General features: G+C 37.2%; 1 protein-coding gene across 8 annotated transcripts in view; it reads right to left on the bottom strand.

The window, feature by feature from the left end:
* LOC106083996 (protein muscleblind) overlaps positions 1-16,887 on the bottom strand; it is a 913,910-nt gene that overhangs the window by 12,532 nt on the left and 884,491 nt on the right. For 3 of the 8 annotated variants that reach the window (XM_013247357.2, XM_013247358.2, XM_059368574.1), the window contains one exon: positions 11,364-11,422. The exons of 4 other annotated variants lie outside the window; for them this stretch is intronic. In XM_013247357.2, coding sequence (XP_013102811.2) covers positions 11,364-11,422 — 59 coding nt within the window. Of the gene's footprint in view, positions 1-220; positions 297-11,363; positions 11,423-16,887 lie in introns of all 8 variants that reach the window. One more of the 8 variants, XM_059368575.1, reaches the window with a different exon arrangement.

The following is a 16,887-nucleotide window of genomic DNA, read 5'->3' as shown; positions in this document are numbered from 1 at the left end:
CTAATAAAAGCACAACCAAAGCTTTAGTTAAGAGCTTTAGAGAAGTTGTATGTTTTGAGTTTTCTGGGTTTTGAGTTTTGTGGGAAAGCTTTTAAGCTAAACTTAAGCCTGGACAAAAGCATATATGTATGATTCATAGGCAAACATTTTTGAGTGATCTTTTCAGATACTTGCAATTCTTTTGCAAATGTTACGAAAAAAACCAAAGTTAATTCCATACCTAATTATGTACACAGTACCATTTATAACAATAGGACACTGTGTGTGATATAGTAGCCGCCGATCGGAGTTATGAGCTGCTCAAATTGGTTTCGTTTAAACCGCATTACATTACGATTTGATTTTAAGGATTCAAATCGTTTGTGTGACATAAGAAATAAACGAAAAAAAATGAGAGGAAAAACAGATAGAAAAAGTTTATTTTTTCATTCATCTAAACTGCTTGAGGAATTATTATAAACTAGAAAAATTGATTTAGAAAAGAAAAAAAAAAATTTAACACGATTTTCCAAATTGACATTTAACTATTGCTGTGTGTGTGTGCTGTCTGTCCTTTGGTGTCTGGTTTGGTGTAAGACATGCGATTTGATGTATGCCATTTCATTGGCGTTCCTTTATTTTTTCCTCAACCATTTGCTATTTTAACGATGAAAGGAGTGTCTGTTGTTGAATGCTTGTAATCATCATCATTATCATCACCACCATCATGGCCATCATCATTATCATTATCAGGGTTTGACATCGTCGTCATACTCTTTCTCATTTTCATTTTCATTCTCATCATCAGTCATTAGTGTTTGTATAGAATGTTGTATAAATACTCAGAGACTAGAGTGACATCATCATTATCATCATAGACATACATTGAAAGCTTCTTCACTAAGCTTATTCATATCATATCACATTACATTTGTTGTGAGTGTTTTTATTGTATTATGGCAGTAATAGTGGTAGTTGTTATAGTAGTCCTTATAAAAACAGAATATAGACACCAAGTATCAAATGTGGACTCTTGACAGCCTGTCCATTAATTATAAGCTTAAAGCTGAACTAAATCAGGTTAGAAATGGAACATTAAGGAAATGGAAATGCTAGTATATTTTTCCTATACACAAAGTTGAATCTTGGAATTTTGAAAATTTAAATCGCAAAATATTTTGGTTGGGACTAAAATCTAATAAAAACTATCTAAAGATTATCCCAGTTTAATATAAGGAGCCGAATAGAATAAACTCTTTACTATAGATCGCATTTATCAAACTCTTTGTTTCAGAAATTTTGGATTAGAGATATTTTGATATGGGAATTATAACAGGTTATGAATCTATTTGGAAAATAATTGGATTATGGAAGTTATAACAAAGCGCCCCACAGGTTGGAACTTTGAGCTCCAACCTTTTTGTTGTTCATCGTTATCATGAAAAGCTGAGCTGGGAGCTAATGGATGCGTCCACAGGTTGATGGTTGTGGAGTATTCCAAACGGAGTAGCTGCAACTGCAGACGTGAACTATTAGTGATATCGAGTGAAGAGTCTCAATGAGAGTAGAGCTGGCAAAATATCGATGGTACTATCGAAACTATCGATATTTCAATATCGATTGTTATTTTTTATCGCTATTTTGACAAAGTTCCGTCATTTGCAAAATTAAAAAAAAAAAAAACAAATTAAAACGTGCTAAGTTCAGCCGGGAAGAATCTTTTAAACCCACCACCACGGATTCTGCTAAAAACGTATACAAAATAAATTTAGTTGAAGGCCATAATTTTATTATATTGGGTTGCCCAAAAAGTAATTGCGGATTTTTTAAAAGAAGGTAAATGCATTTTTAATAAAACTTAGAATGAACTTTAATCAAATATACTTTTTTTACACTTTTTTTCTAAAGCAAGCTACAATTAACAGCTGATAACTGACAGAAGAAAGAATGCAATTACAGAGTCACAAGCTGTGAAAAAATTTGTCAACGCCGACTATATGAAAAATCCGCAATTACTTTTTGGGCAACCCAATACATACCAAACTTCTGTCAAAATGGCAAAAATTAAAGCTTCTAACAACCGAACACGGATGATCGAAAGACCGGTTTACATGAGAGCTAAATCAGGGTAGAGACCGATTTTGATCGTACTTGGTACAGTTATTGGAAGTCTTAACAGAACAAATGTGCAAAATTTAAGCCAAATCGGACAAGAGTTGCGGTTTGTAAGGTCTCAAGAAATCAAATCGGGAGATCGGTTTACATGGGAGCTACATCAGGTTATACATCGATTGGGTCCGTACTTAGCATAGTTATTGGAAGTCAAAACAGAACACTACATACATGAAAATTGAGGCTTCCAGGGGTTAAGAAGTCAAATTGGGAGATCGGTTTATATGGGAGCTATATCCAAATATGAACTGATATGGCCTATTTGCAATCCTCATCGACGTACATCAAAACTAAGTACCTGTGCAAAATTTCAAGCGGCTAGCTTTACGCCTTCGACCGCTATCGTTCTTTCGACAGACGGACGGACGGATGGACATGGCGAGATCGCCGCAGAAAGTCGAGACTTTATGGCGTTGCAGATCAATACTTCAAGGTGTTACAAAGGGGCTGGCTAGATTAGTACACCCCCATCCTATGGTGGTGGGTATAAAATGGGGAATTTACTTAATCCCTGAAAGAATATTTTATAAATTCGCTTTCGCTTTTCTAACCTAGCACTGGAATTGCCTTTCGCTGGCATGCAAACTCATTTTTACACTCTCTGCATATTTAAAAAAAGTAGTCCAAGTTTCGTGTTCCTGCATATGAGCTTTCAAGTTTGACGGAGTAGAAAACACGACGAACATTTCTCACATTTGAACTGCTTGGCGGCGTCCTGATGGTGGCTCATGACGTGCTGGTTCAACTGCAATTGCAATAGGCATTAAAATGTCATTGCCAAATCATGGACTTGCATGTAATTGAAGTCTTTCCTTGAGGGCAAAGGTTTTAGGCACTGTTTGCAAGTAAACTCATTGACCCTCTTTTGGACCGATGTGATTCTTTAAGTTAACTTACTGGTGGTAGCAGTTGCACAGAAATCACGGCGTCCCAGCAGTGTACATACACTTGTGTCTGGTAAAGTCTGATTTGTCTCTGAGTTCCTTCAGGCAGACAGCCCACTTATAACTTTATCTAGGACACTCGCTTGGCGGTTCGTTGGTCAGCTTGTCTATATTCCTTCGAACTTTTTTCTTTTCTTGTTTCATTTTGCAAAAATTGGGAACTTGAGACTGAAATGTAGGTTTTATTTTGCTTTAAAGTTACTGAAAGTAACGATAGTATAGATAATTATCGATATTTTTTTGAAAAATATCGAATGTTGCTATATCGATAGTTTGCCAGCTTTAAATAAAATTGCGCCCTCTAGAGGCTGAAGAAGTCAAAATCCTAGATCGATTTATATGGCAGCTATATCAGGTTATGGACCGATTCGAACCATATTCGCCATAGTTGTTTAAAGTCATAACGAAACACATTTCAGCCAATTCGGATCCTTATCCGATTGCGCCCTCTAGTGGCTCAAGAAGTCAAAATCCCAGATCGGTTTACATGGCAGCTATACCAGGTTATGAACCGATTTCATCCATACTAAACATAGTTGTTGGAAGTCGTAACAAAGCACGTCATGAGAAATTTCAGCCAAATCGGATAAGGATTGCGCTCTCTAGTGGCTCAAGAAGTCAGGATTCAAGATCGGTTTATATGGCAGCTATATCAGGTTATGGACCGATTTTAACCATACTAAGCACAGTTGTTGGAAGTCGTAACAAAACAAGTCATGAGAAATTTCAGCCAAATCGGATAAGAATTGCGCCCTTTAGTGACTGAAGAAGTCAAGACCCCAGATCAGTTTATAGGGCAGCCCTATTAGCTTATGGACCGATTTCAACCATACTTAGCGCAGTTGTTGGAAGTCGTAACAAAACACGTCATGAGAAATTCCAGCCACATCGGTTAAGGATTGCGCCCTCTAGTGACTCAAGAAGTCAAGACCCCAGATTAGTTTATAGGGCAGCCCTATTAGCTTATGGACCGATTTCAACCATACTTAGCGCAGTTGTTGGAAGTCGTAACAAAACACGTCATGAGAAATTCCAGCCACATCGGATAAGAATTGCGCCCTTTAGTGGCTCAAGAAGTCAAGATTCAAGATCGGTTTATATGGCAGCTATATCAGGTTATGGACCGATTTTAACCATACTTAGCACAGTTGTTGGAAGTCATAACGAAACATGCCATCCAAAATTTCAGCCAAATCTGATAATAATTGCGCCCTCTAGTGGCTCCAGAAGCCAAGACCCCAGATCGGTTTATATAACAGCTATACCAGGTTATGCACCGATCAGCACAGTTGTTGGATATCATAATAAAACCATATATGGAAACTTGCGCCCTCTAGAAGCTCACGAATTCAAGACCAAAATTTTAATTTTAAAAATTTTTATTAGTTTTTCCGTTATTGCAGGCACACTGTGCTTTATGGGGCATTCTATATTGACAAACCATTGCCATTACAATCACAACTTTTACAAACAGTATCCCTCTTTCCTTCTCCTCTCTTTATCTCGCCCTCTTTCTCTCCCTCTCCGCTTCTCTTAAAATTGATGGTTTGTTTGTTATAAAGGCGCGGAAGCGCAATTAATTTGATTAACCTAATTTTCGTTTCAGCACAGCGACAAAAAAACGCTTTTCTACTCCATACAAACGAAGCCTTCATACTTTCCGTGCAAAAAGTAGTGACAAAGCCTGGGTGAGCCTCGGTCTCGTACCACACCACTCAAAGCTGTTAATGACCGAACACTGCTGCCACCTGACCAGATAAACATACCAAGGTTCACTAAAAAAAAAATGAACATGGACTGGTCAGGCAGTTTGGTTTTGAGGGTCTGGCAGGGCCGTTCATGTTCATATCCATTTGCTAAGTAATCATGAGAACAAACGTTTCAACGAACGAATGGAGCGACAGACGAACAAACAGACAAACGCCATTGCCTAGTTGAGCAGCAAATACAGGTGTGTCAATAATGTATGGAGTTTGTTGGGCATGGTGGGAATCGGTTGATGGCAGACCATCCTATGTTTCTTGCACATATGGCAAAACACACCTATGGGTGTGTGTATGTGAGTTGTTGTTCTTGCGTTTATGTGTATTAGTGCCTACTTGAATTTTAGTTAATTTTTTTGTTGTTGTGGTCATACGGGACCAAAGGATAGTTTGCTTTGAACAGCAAAACCAACACAGAGAGAGAGAGACATCAACGGCAGCACTAGCAGTAGCAGTAGCAGGGCATTAGCAGCTGAAGAAGCAGTGTTAGTGGAAGCACTACCAAAAACAGGGTCAATTCAATTAAGCCAAAATTTTTCGGTTGTTAACATTTGCCAATAAAGAACAAACCAAATGGAGATGAGTATAGCGCACGGCATATCTATCTTAAAAGTCAAATGGACAGGTGATGGGGAACAGGAAAGGCTGAGGAATGTTTAATGTTTTAGTGTTGGGTTCGTTTTAAAAACAACACCTACGTCTATGTTGTAGTCTTCTACCTTGTTGTTTACATATTTAGGATCAAGCTTAGAGTGTTTTTGTCCTTAGTGTATATATATGTAAAAATGCTGGTATATGTGGTAATGTTTGTGTAATTTTTTGTAAATAATTTAACAGTGTTTATCTAAAATGTTTAAAGTAATTATCCTAAATGCTTTAATCATCCAAACGGAGCAGGCAATTAAGACCAAAACATCCACAATTAGATGGAATCATTTAAAAAATTACCCAAAGATTTAATACCATTTGGGGTTAGAATTGAATGGTTTGCCTGTTTCATGTAAGCTAATAGACTTAGAATAAAAAATCCTGCTCTAATTAATCAAGTTTGCAGACAGAACAAGTAATGGAAACATTAAACGACCCACATCTTTGGCAACTGACAACAATTTCTAAAAAGAGATGGTTGTATCGTTCCAATTCTATTGTTTTTGGCAAGTAAGGCTTGGAAATATTCATACGAATAACAAGGAACCCTTTTGCAAAGATACAGGAGTACTGGAAACAAATGTTGAAGAAGTCGGTTGGTAATAAATTGAAGCTTTACCTACAGATGTACTCATTTTTCAATATATGTCTTTAGAACAAGTAAAAAGGCATTAAGTTTGCCGAGAGAACGAACTTTGGATACCAACTACCTCGGACATACATATATATCATACCACCTTTCGTCATAATACTGTGAAAAATACTCATTTATTTCGATCACCATCGGTATATATTTGCAAATTTTGCCTATGAACATTCCACTACGGAACAGGGGCAAACTTCTCACATATCAATGAGTGCAATCCGATTCAAGTTTAAGTTCAATGATAAGGGGCCTTCCTTTTATAGCTGAGTCCGAACACCTCTTTGGAGAGAAGTTTTACATGGCATAGTACCTCACAAATGTTGCCAGCATTAGGAGGGGAAAACCACCGCTGAAAATTTTTTTCTGATGGTCTCGCCAGGATTCGAACCCAGGCGTTTAGCGTCATAGGCGGACATGCTAACCTCTGCGCTACGGTGGCCTCGGTAAATATTTATATCAGCTAAATCCAAATCTATACCGATCTGGGCCGTATTGAACAGGAATGTCGTGGAGCATAACACAACTCGACATACAAAATTTCAAAGAAATCGAACTATAAATACGCCTGTTAATGGTCCAAGGCCCTAAATTGAGAGATCGGTCTATATGGCGGTTATATCAATATATAGACAGATCATAACCATACTCGGTATGAATATCGAAGGGTCTAACGCAACTCATTGTGCCTAATTTCAGCGAAATTTGTTCATAAATTCACCTTTTATGGGCATAAAATCGCTAGATGAGTATATATAGCAGCTATATCAAAATCTGGACCGATCCGGCCGTATTGAACAGGGATATTGAGGAGCCTAACGCAACTCGCTATACCAAATTTCAGCGAAATCGGCTAGTAAATGCGACTTTTATGGGCACAAAACCTTAAACCGAGGGATCGGTCTATATGGCAGCTATATTCAACCTGGGCCAAATTGAAGAAGGATGTCGAAGGTCCTAACACAACTCACTGTCCCAAATTTCCGCGACATCGGACAATAAATGCGCCTTTTATGGGCGCAAAATCTTAAATCGAGAGATCGGTCTATATGGTAGCTATATCCAAATCTGGACCGATCTGAGCCAAATTGAAGAAGGATTTCGAGTGGCTTAACACAACTCACTGTCCGAAATTAAAGCAAAATCGGATAATAAATGTGGATTTTATGAGCCTAAGACCCTAAATCGGCGGATCGGTCTATATGACAGCTATATCCATATCTGAACCGAGCTGGGTCAAATTGGAGAAGTATGTCGAAGGGCCTAACACAAATCACTGTCCCAAATTTCAACAAAATCGGAAAATAAATGTGGCTTTAATGGGCCTCAGACCCTAAATCGACGGAGCGGTCTATATGGGGCTATATGAAGATATAGTCCGATATAGCCCATCTTCGATCTTAACCAGCTTATGGACAAAAAAAGAATCTGTTCAAAGTTTGAGAAACGGATATTTCGATGTGTTGCAAACGAAATGACAAAATGAATAAACATCCTTACTTCGGTGGTGGGTATAATAAGCCATTCGACACTGATACATTGAAGATACATTGCGCCTATAGAGGGCGCAATTTTTATCTTATTGGGATACAATTTTGTACAATGATTTCTCTCTTGACTTTCAACTTAATTATTCAATGTGATTTTATTTGATCTGTGCATTGATATTGCCTCTATATAAATCGATCTCTTGATTTTTATACCCTCCACCTTAGGATGGGGGTATACTAATTTCACCATTCTGTTTGTTACTCCTCGAAATATTCGTCTAAGACCCATCTTCTTCGTATATATAAAATTCAATTTGTGTTTGTTTGTTTGTATGTCGGTTTGTTTGTTTGTTCCGTATAGACTCAAAAACGGCTGAACCGATTACCTTGAAATTGTCACAGATTGTGTAGGTTGGTCTGGAAGGAAACATAGGCTATATAATTTTTTGATATGGGGATATCCCCCTTACCCCAAAAGTACTACCCAAAATTAAAAGTGGACCGATCGGGACAATATGGGATTCAAATGATAGGTATTCAAAAGTAGAGCAAGTATCAAGTACCTGCGGGGCCGCCCCAGCCCCAAAACTCTTAAAATAGTTTTATTTGATGATCATGGCAATATGGGACTCAAAATCAAAAGTGGACCGATAATGACAATATGGGTATCAAATGAAAAGTTTCCGGGAATAGATAATAAATCTGGCATACAAATTCATGTCGAAGTATTGGGGGTCACCCCACCCCCACAAAAACGCCCAAAATGGGCACAATAGCCAATCACGGATATATGGGACTCAGTTTGTTTGTTCCGTATAGACTGGAAATCAGCAGAACCGGTTTTCTAGAAATTTTCGCATATTGTGTTGTATTGTGTTGTGTAGGTTGGTCTGGAAGCCACCCATCAAAAACGCCATTAGACCCATTCTGACTATATGATACTCGGCTGAACCGATTTTCTTAAAATGTTTATAGATTGTAAACGTTTGTCTGGAAGGAAACATAGGCTATATAATTTTTAGATATCGGGTGGAGGCGGTCGTACCCCTTACCCCAAAAACGCCACCCATATCTGACAGTGTTCCGATGTGCACAATAAGGGTATCAAATGAAAGATGTTGGAGACCAGAAAACAAATATGGTAATAAATTGGAGTCCAAGTACCCAGCGCCCATTACGAAAATATGGGACTCATATGAAAGGTATTTGAGAGTAGAAAACGAATTTGACATCCAATTTTCTAGCCAAGTGTTTTGCAGTGCGCCCTAAAGCAACCCCTAAACTGAACTTCATTTCCGTTGAGAATAAAGAACGAATTTGATATCTATTTTCAGTGTAAAGTGTCGGTGGCCGCCCCAGACCAAAACACCCTCCAAACGGCTCATATTTACCGGCCATGACAATATGGGGCCCAATTTAAAGGGGATTGTAAGTGCAGCATGAATTTGATATTCATATTTGAATCGAAATGTCTGTGGTGCCATCCCTCCCCTAATGAAAATATTACCCTAAGGAAGAACATTACCACCAGGAACCGAGAAGGGGAAAATGCTCACACATCAATGAGTGCTTTCCGATTTAAGTTTAAACTCAATGATAAGGGACCTTTTTTTTATAGCCGAGTCCGAACGACGTCCCGCAGTGCGACACTTCTTTTGGGGAAATTTTTTTAATTACCATGCATGGCATTGTACCTCGCAAATGTCGCCAACATTAAGAGGGGATAAACACCACTTTGTCCGATGTTTTCGCCAGGATTCGAAAGCGTTTAGCTACATAGGCTACAATGGCACGAATTCGATATCCGCATTTAGGGCGAAGTGTCCCCACCCCAAAAAGATATTCCAGAGTTAAAGAATGCGCAGCGGAGCGGGCCCTGTTCAGCTAGTAAAGTATATAAGTTCTTAAACGTCATATTTTAAGTCGATCTAGTCTGTCCGTCCGTCCGTCCGTCTGTCTGTCGAAAGCACGCTAACTTTCGATGGAGTAAAGCTATTCGCTTGAAATTTTGCGCAAATACTTCTTATAAGTGTAGGTCGGTTGGGTATATGGGCTATATGGGTACTTGTTTTGGTATAGCTGCCATATAAACCGATCTCGGGTCTTGACTTCTTGAGCCACTAGAGGACGCAATTCTTATCCGATTTGGCTGAAATTTTGGATGAGGTGTTTTGTTATGACTTCCAACAACAATGCCAAATGTGGTTCAAATCAATCCATAACCTGATATAGCTGCCGCATAAATCGATCTGGGATCATGACTTCTTTAGCCTCTAGAGGGCGTAATTATTATTCGATTTGACTGAATTTTTTAACAACGGCTTCTCGCATGACATTCAATATGCGTGTCAAATATGGTCTAAATCGGTCTTCAGCCTGATATAGCTCCCCTATATTTTACTTTTTGAGCCCCTAAAAGCCTCAATTCTTATTCGATTTCGCTGAAATTTTGCACATAGACTTCTACTGTGATCTCCAACACTCAATTCAATTAGCATAGCAATTCTTTTCTTTTATCCTTTGTTTGTCTAAAAAGAGATACCGGGAAAGAACTCGACAAATGCGATCCATGGTGGAGGATATATAAGATTCGGCCCGGCCGAACTTAGCATGCTATTATGTGTAACTTCTGATTTTCGTTTGAAATATAGGTGATGGGAAATTTACGATGGTATCGATACTATCGATATTTATTGTAAGAAATATCGAATGTTGCGATTTTAAATAGTTTTCCAGTTCTGCTCCCGCAAGGAGACTGGGTTTTATGCAGTTTTTCTGAGATTTTGCACTTCAATTATTTTGTACTCATTAGGATTTTCGTAATCATCGTACTGAGAACCCATTATTAACGGGTTTCGCTACAGAGACTTCTGTACAGATAACACTTATTGCCTATGTATTTTCCTGTTATTTCACAAATTTAATACCAACACATGAAAATTATATATTCCTCCAAGATACTGTTGAATACCATCCTTGTTTGAGTTTATAAGGGACGTAAAACTGTTGGTGTTTTTCTTTTATTTTCCTTTCTTTCATTCTTGGATTAAAAAAAAATACTCGTATACATATTTATGGTACGTGTTTTGCTTTTACTTTGCCATAGAGTCCACGAAATTTATGGTGTCTGCATTCTTTACGGTTTATATTAACAATTTATCTACCAAATGGTGTAATGGCTGTTGCTATTGTTTGGCTCCTTCTGATGTTCAAGAAGGACGTAAGCAAGGAACACAAACAGATGTCTGTCTATAAATCTTTTGCAACATTAATTTTTTAATGGTGCTTATTTGCTATTTCGGTAAAATTTTACATATACTCGTAAACTTAAAAACTAATTATTTATATTGTTTAAATTTAATTGTATTTTAATTATTAATTTTTTTTTTGTATATTTTTCAGTTTGTTTTTCGTATCTCATACAACAAAAACTTGCTGGTTCCTTTTTATGTTACAAAGCTTAGATTCTAAGGAATTTGTAAACAGAAAAATAATAAAAATTAATAAAAAACGATAATAATATAAACATATTGTTATGAAAAAAAACAAGAAACCTCTAAGGAAGAATTTTAAAAGGGGAGCAAAAGCTTAAAGATTTTGTTATTAACAAAAAAAAAAAAAAATAAATAAATAAAATGAGTGCAAAATTTTTTTTTTTTTAATTTTTAAAGTGGATTTGCTTTTTTTTAATTTTTTTTATTTTATTTGCATATGCATTGAATACCTGACCACTTTCGTCGGTATATATAACATAAGAAGCATTTATGGGTATTTTCTTAGAGGCTATAATTGGCATTTAGAAAGTTATGCAAAAAATTTTCAAAATCATAATTCATTAGTATTCGGTGTAGATAACATGCATTGGCATATTTGTTATAGATAATTTTTTTTTTCGTTTTTTTTTATATTGGTTTTATTTATAGTTTTTTGGCATGCATCGTTTATTAGGGTGTTTTGGGTGGCATAGTGTAATTTCATTGCAATAAAAATCCAGTTCGATTTTTTTGTCATTTTTAAATGATTCATAGGCATTTTGGGTGTAAGCATGTAGAAAAAAATAGAAAGAAGTAAAGAATGAAAGTATTGAAAAGAATTTTTTTTTATAGAAAAAAACAGTTTTTTATGTTAAAAATAAATAAAAAAAAAAAACAATATTAAAAATTTTTTTAAGAATTATTTTAAAAACATATTTATAGTCAAAACACCAAAGCAATGTGAATACAAAACCATATTTCTCTATGCAGGCATTCGCGCCAGCTAGCCACCATTCATCCATGCATAACTATAATAATAAAATTCTCTTTAAAGTTCCAACAGGTTGCCAGTTTTTGGCCAGCAAAGCAAAAACATTTAAGCCCCCCTCTCTCTCTAAAAAACCAAAAAAGTTTTGCCCATCATGTGTAAAAACAAAGCATATAAAAAATAAAACTTTCCACAGAAATCTTTTCTGTGGGCGTCATCTGATTGTGTGTGGCGGGACAATGACAAAACTTTTTTTTTTTTTTTTAGATTTGGGGTTTTGCTGCAGTCTATTTTGATATCACCCTTAAACAAGTTAATAAATGTAAATTAACGCCTTTTATTTTCAGCTTTTTTGGTCGGCAATAGTTCCTGACTCAAAATGTTTTTGCGCTCACTCTCTCCCTTTTGGTTGATTTCCCTTTCCTGTAGGAAACAGCATCTGCTGCAGGTTGCCATATCTGCCGCAACACATTGCCTCCCCCCCACATGGTACATTTAAAACAAATAAAAAAGACATTAGTCGTCTGTTGGTTGTTAACGTTTTTTTTTGTTGCCTTTGTGTTTTCGTACTCTTCTTCTTTGTTATTTTCTGGTGATTTTGGGGTTTTTATCATTGGTTTGTGGGAGTACATAGTATTGTAATTTGGTTTTAGACAACGTTGCGACCCTCTCAATGAATTGCATATATTTGGGACATTTTTATCTTCTTTTCTCTTTTTTTTTTTTTTTGGTTGAGTGGCAAAATAAGTACCACAGAGTACCACTCAAACATCGTATAAGGTATCTCGCAACTGGTTAGTGCCATCATCAGTGTCATGATGTAGATAAGAGTAGGTCGAAGAGTTGTAGTTCTAAGGGATTTCTTACTGTGATGCAGAAGCAAAATGCAATTTACAAAAGTCCATAAATTGAGTTCTGGAAGGAATCTTGAAGGAGGTATATGGGGGATTTCCAAAATATGAACCCTCAATCAGATATAAGTTATTCGTATCATGTTGCTCAGTCTTTTCTTTGTTCTTAAAAAATGTTTTTTTTTTCAGTCCACCAAGGCGCAGAGGATAGCATTTCCGCCTGGGACGTCGAACGCCTGGGTTCCAATCATGGCGTGAACATCGGCACGGTGGTTATCCCGTTACAAAGTGCTGGCGTCACTTGTGAAACATCCATCCATGTTAAAAGTGCTCCAACAAAAGATGTCGCCTAGATACAATGCCGTTTGGACCCGCGAAATAAAGGAGACCCCATATCATTGAGCTTAAACTTCAATGGGCCTGCACTCATTGATATGAGAGAAGTTTCCCCTGTTCATTTCAGCCAAATCGGATAAGAATTGCGCCCTCTAATGGCTCAAGAAGTCAAGATCCAAAATCGGTTTATATGGCAGCTATACCAGGTTATGTAACGATTTGAACCATATTTAGCGTAGTAGTTGGCAGTCATAACGAAACGCGTCATGCAAAATTTCAACTACATCGGATAATAATTGCGACCTCTAGAGGCTCAAGAAGTCAAGACCCCAGATCGGTTTATATGACAGCTATACCAGGTTATGGACTGATTTGAGCCATACTTAGCGTAGTAGTTGGCAGTCATAACGAAACACGTCCTGCAAAATTTCAACCATATCGGATAATAATTGCGCCCTCTAGAGGCTCAAGAAATCAAGACACCAGATCGGTTTATATGACAGCTATATCAGGTTATAGACCAATTTAAGCCATACCTAGCGTAGTAGTTGGCAGTCATAACGAAACGCGTCATGCAAAATTTCAACCACATCGGATAATAATTGCGCCCTCTAGAGGCTCAAGAAGTTAAGATCCAGATCGGTTTATATGACAGCTATACCAGGTTATGAACTAATTTGAGCCACACTTTGAGTAGTAGTTGGCAGTCATAACGAAACGTGTCATGCAAAATTTCAACCATATCGGATAATAATTGCGCCCTCTAGAGGCTCAAGAAGTCAAGACCCCAGATTGGCTTATACGACAGCTATATCAAACCATGGACTGCTATTGCCTATTTACAATTCCAACCGACCTACGCGAATAAGAAGTATTTGTGCAAAATTTTAAGCCGCTCGCTTTACTCCTGCTTTCGACAGATAGAGCTAGAACTACTTAGAATGTTATGACGATCAGGAATATATACACCTTATGGGGTCTTAGACACATACTTTGAGGTGTAACAAGTGGAATGACGAAATTAGTATACCCCCATCCTATGGTGGAGGATATAAAAAAGAGGATTTCTTGTTATGACCTGCTACTATTATTCTTATTTAGTTTCTGCCTCTAAAGAGAAACGGTGCGTAGAACTTGACAAATGCCATTCATGGTGGAGGGTATACAAACCGTCCGATGTAGATCATATTTGGCAAGAATTTCGAGGGATCGAGAACAACTCACAGTTGTATAATTCAACTAAATACTGTCCAATCTGGGCTATATTTGGCATGGATATAAAATGGCCTTATAACATTCACTGTAAGATCGGTCTGGAAGGCAGATATATCAAAAGTTGACCCAGCTAGACCAAAATAGGTATTTAAAAAAAGTATGGGTATATTTAACAAAGTTTATTTTGTGTAATTTCTCAAGTTTGAACTGTTTTGCTGAGATTAAACAAATACAGGATTTTTGATTTCTCTCACTTAATACATCCACCCTAATAAACACATTGTGCATAGTAGTACCAGAAACTAATTGCCTCATTTCTTTCTATACCAAATACGTGCACCACATACCTGGCCTTACTCCAGTGTCATACCCATTGTGCCCATATGACAAATAATTTAGTCTGGGGCATATCCTTGTTTTTCAAGTTTCATTTGTGTGAGTATAGATATCTATGTGTGTGTGTGTGTGGAACAATGTGCATTGATGCCAAGCGTACCACCTCTAAAGTAATAACATGATGTTCAACAAAGAAGAGGTGTCCAAATACAACGTCTAATGGTTACCTTATTGTCTCAGTTGTATGCAGACGATGGTTTATGGCGATAGGACAGCAATTGTTGCCTCAGTTGACTTAGATATGTGATAACGAAGTTTAAGTGAAGATTTTAGATGGGAAATAATGAAGGTTGAAAATTTTAGGGAAAATATATAAAAACATATTTTAAAGGTTTTTACTCTTGATTAGGCGATATGGTCTGCATATTAATCCATCTCCCGATTCATAATTCTGACCATAGAGAAGGCATGGATATTATCCAATTTTTATACCCACCACCGCAGGATATGAGGTATATTCATTTAGTCATTCCGTATGCAAGACATCGAAATATCAATTTCCGACCTTACAAAGTATTGGGTTGCCCAAAAAGTAATTGCGGATTTTTTCAAGAAAGTAAATGCATTTTTAATAAAACTTAGAATGAACTTTAAACAAATATACTTTTTTTACACTTTTTTTCTAAAGCAAGCTAAAAGTAACAGCTGATAACTGACAGAAGAAAGAATGCAATTACAGAGTCACAAGCTGTGAAAAAATTGATTGATTGTGACTATATGAAAAATCCACAATTACTTTTTGGGCAACCCAATATATATATTTCGGATCGTCGTAAAATTCTAAGACGATTTAACGATGTCCGCGTGTATGTCCGTCTGTCCGGCTATCCGTCTGTCCGTCCGTCTGTTGTAAACACTCTACAGCCTCCAAAAATTGAGATATTGAACTGAAATTTGGCACAGATACGTCTTTTTGGTGCACGCTGGTTAAGTTCTTAAACGGGCCAAATCGAACCATATTTGGATATAGCTGCTATATAGACCGATTTTCCGATAAAGGGTCTAATGCCCATAAAAACTTTATTTTTCATCCGATTTTGCTGAAATTTGAAACGGTGAGTAGTTTCCCGACAACTGACCAAATATGGTTCCAATCGGACTATATTCAGATATAGCTGCCATATAGACCGGTCTCCCGATAAAGGGTCTGAAGACCGTAAAAGCTTTATTTATTAACCGATTCCACTGAAATTTGCAACAATGAGTTATTTTAAGCCTTCCGACATCTGACCTAAATATGGATTAGATCGGTCCATATTTAGATATAGTTGCCATATAGACCGATCTCCAAATAAAGGGTCTGACGACCATAAATGCATTATTTTTAAATCGATTTCGATGAAATTTGAAACAGTGAGTAGTTTTACGCCTCCCAACATAGGACCCAAATATGGTTCAGATCGGACTATATTTAGATATAGCTGCCATATACAGCGATATCCAGATAAAGGTTCTGAAGCCCATAAAAGCTTTATTTATTACCCGATTTCGTTGAAATTTGAAAGAGTGGGTAATTTTGGGTCCCCCGACGTCCGTCCCAAATATGGTGTGTATCGGACAATACTTAGATATAGCTTCTATACAGAGCGACCTGCCGATAAAGGGTCTGAAGCCCATAAAAGCTCTATTTATTACCCGAGATCGTTGAAATTTGAAACAGTGGGTAATTTTAGGTCCCCCGACATCCGTCCCAAATATGGTTTGTATCGGACAATATTTAGATATAGCTTCCATGCAGAGCGATCTGCTGATAATGGGTCTGAAGCCCATAAAAGCTTTATTTGGTTATCCGATTTCGGTGAAATTAGAAATACAAAATTCAACAGAGACCACTCAATGTCCATGCCGAATTTGGGTGCATAAGTTATCCAATTTTCACCAGATTGTGGCAAAAGGGGGTTTACATATACACTTGAGGTGGTGGGTATCCAAAGTTTGACCCGGCCGAACTTAATGCCTTTTTACTTGTTTTTTTTTTTTAATTTAGGGTGGCGAAATTTTGCACATAGTATTCTCCCAAGAACGGAGTCAAGTACCGTCCAAATAGGTCAAGAACCTGATCTAGCTCCCATATAAACCGATCTTCCGATTTGACTTCTTGAGCCCATGGAAGCCAGAATTTTCATTCGATTTGGCTGGAAATGTGCATCTAGTGTTTTGTTATGACTTCGAACAACTGTGCCAAGTACCGTCCAAATCGGCCAAGAA

Source organism: Stomoxys calcitrans, chromosome 5 (assembly GCF_963082655.1).
Source record: "Stomoxys calcitrans chromosome 5, idStoCalc2.1, whole genome shotgun sequence".
NCBI classification, from domain to species: Eukaryota; Metazoa; Arthropoda; class Insecta; order Diptera; family Muscidae; genus Stomoxys; species Stomoxys calcitrans.
Note: the sequence above shows the minus strand (reverse complement) of the source record. Positions and strands in the feature narration are given on the sequence as shown.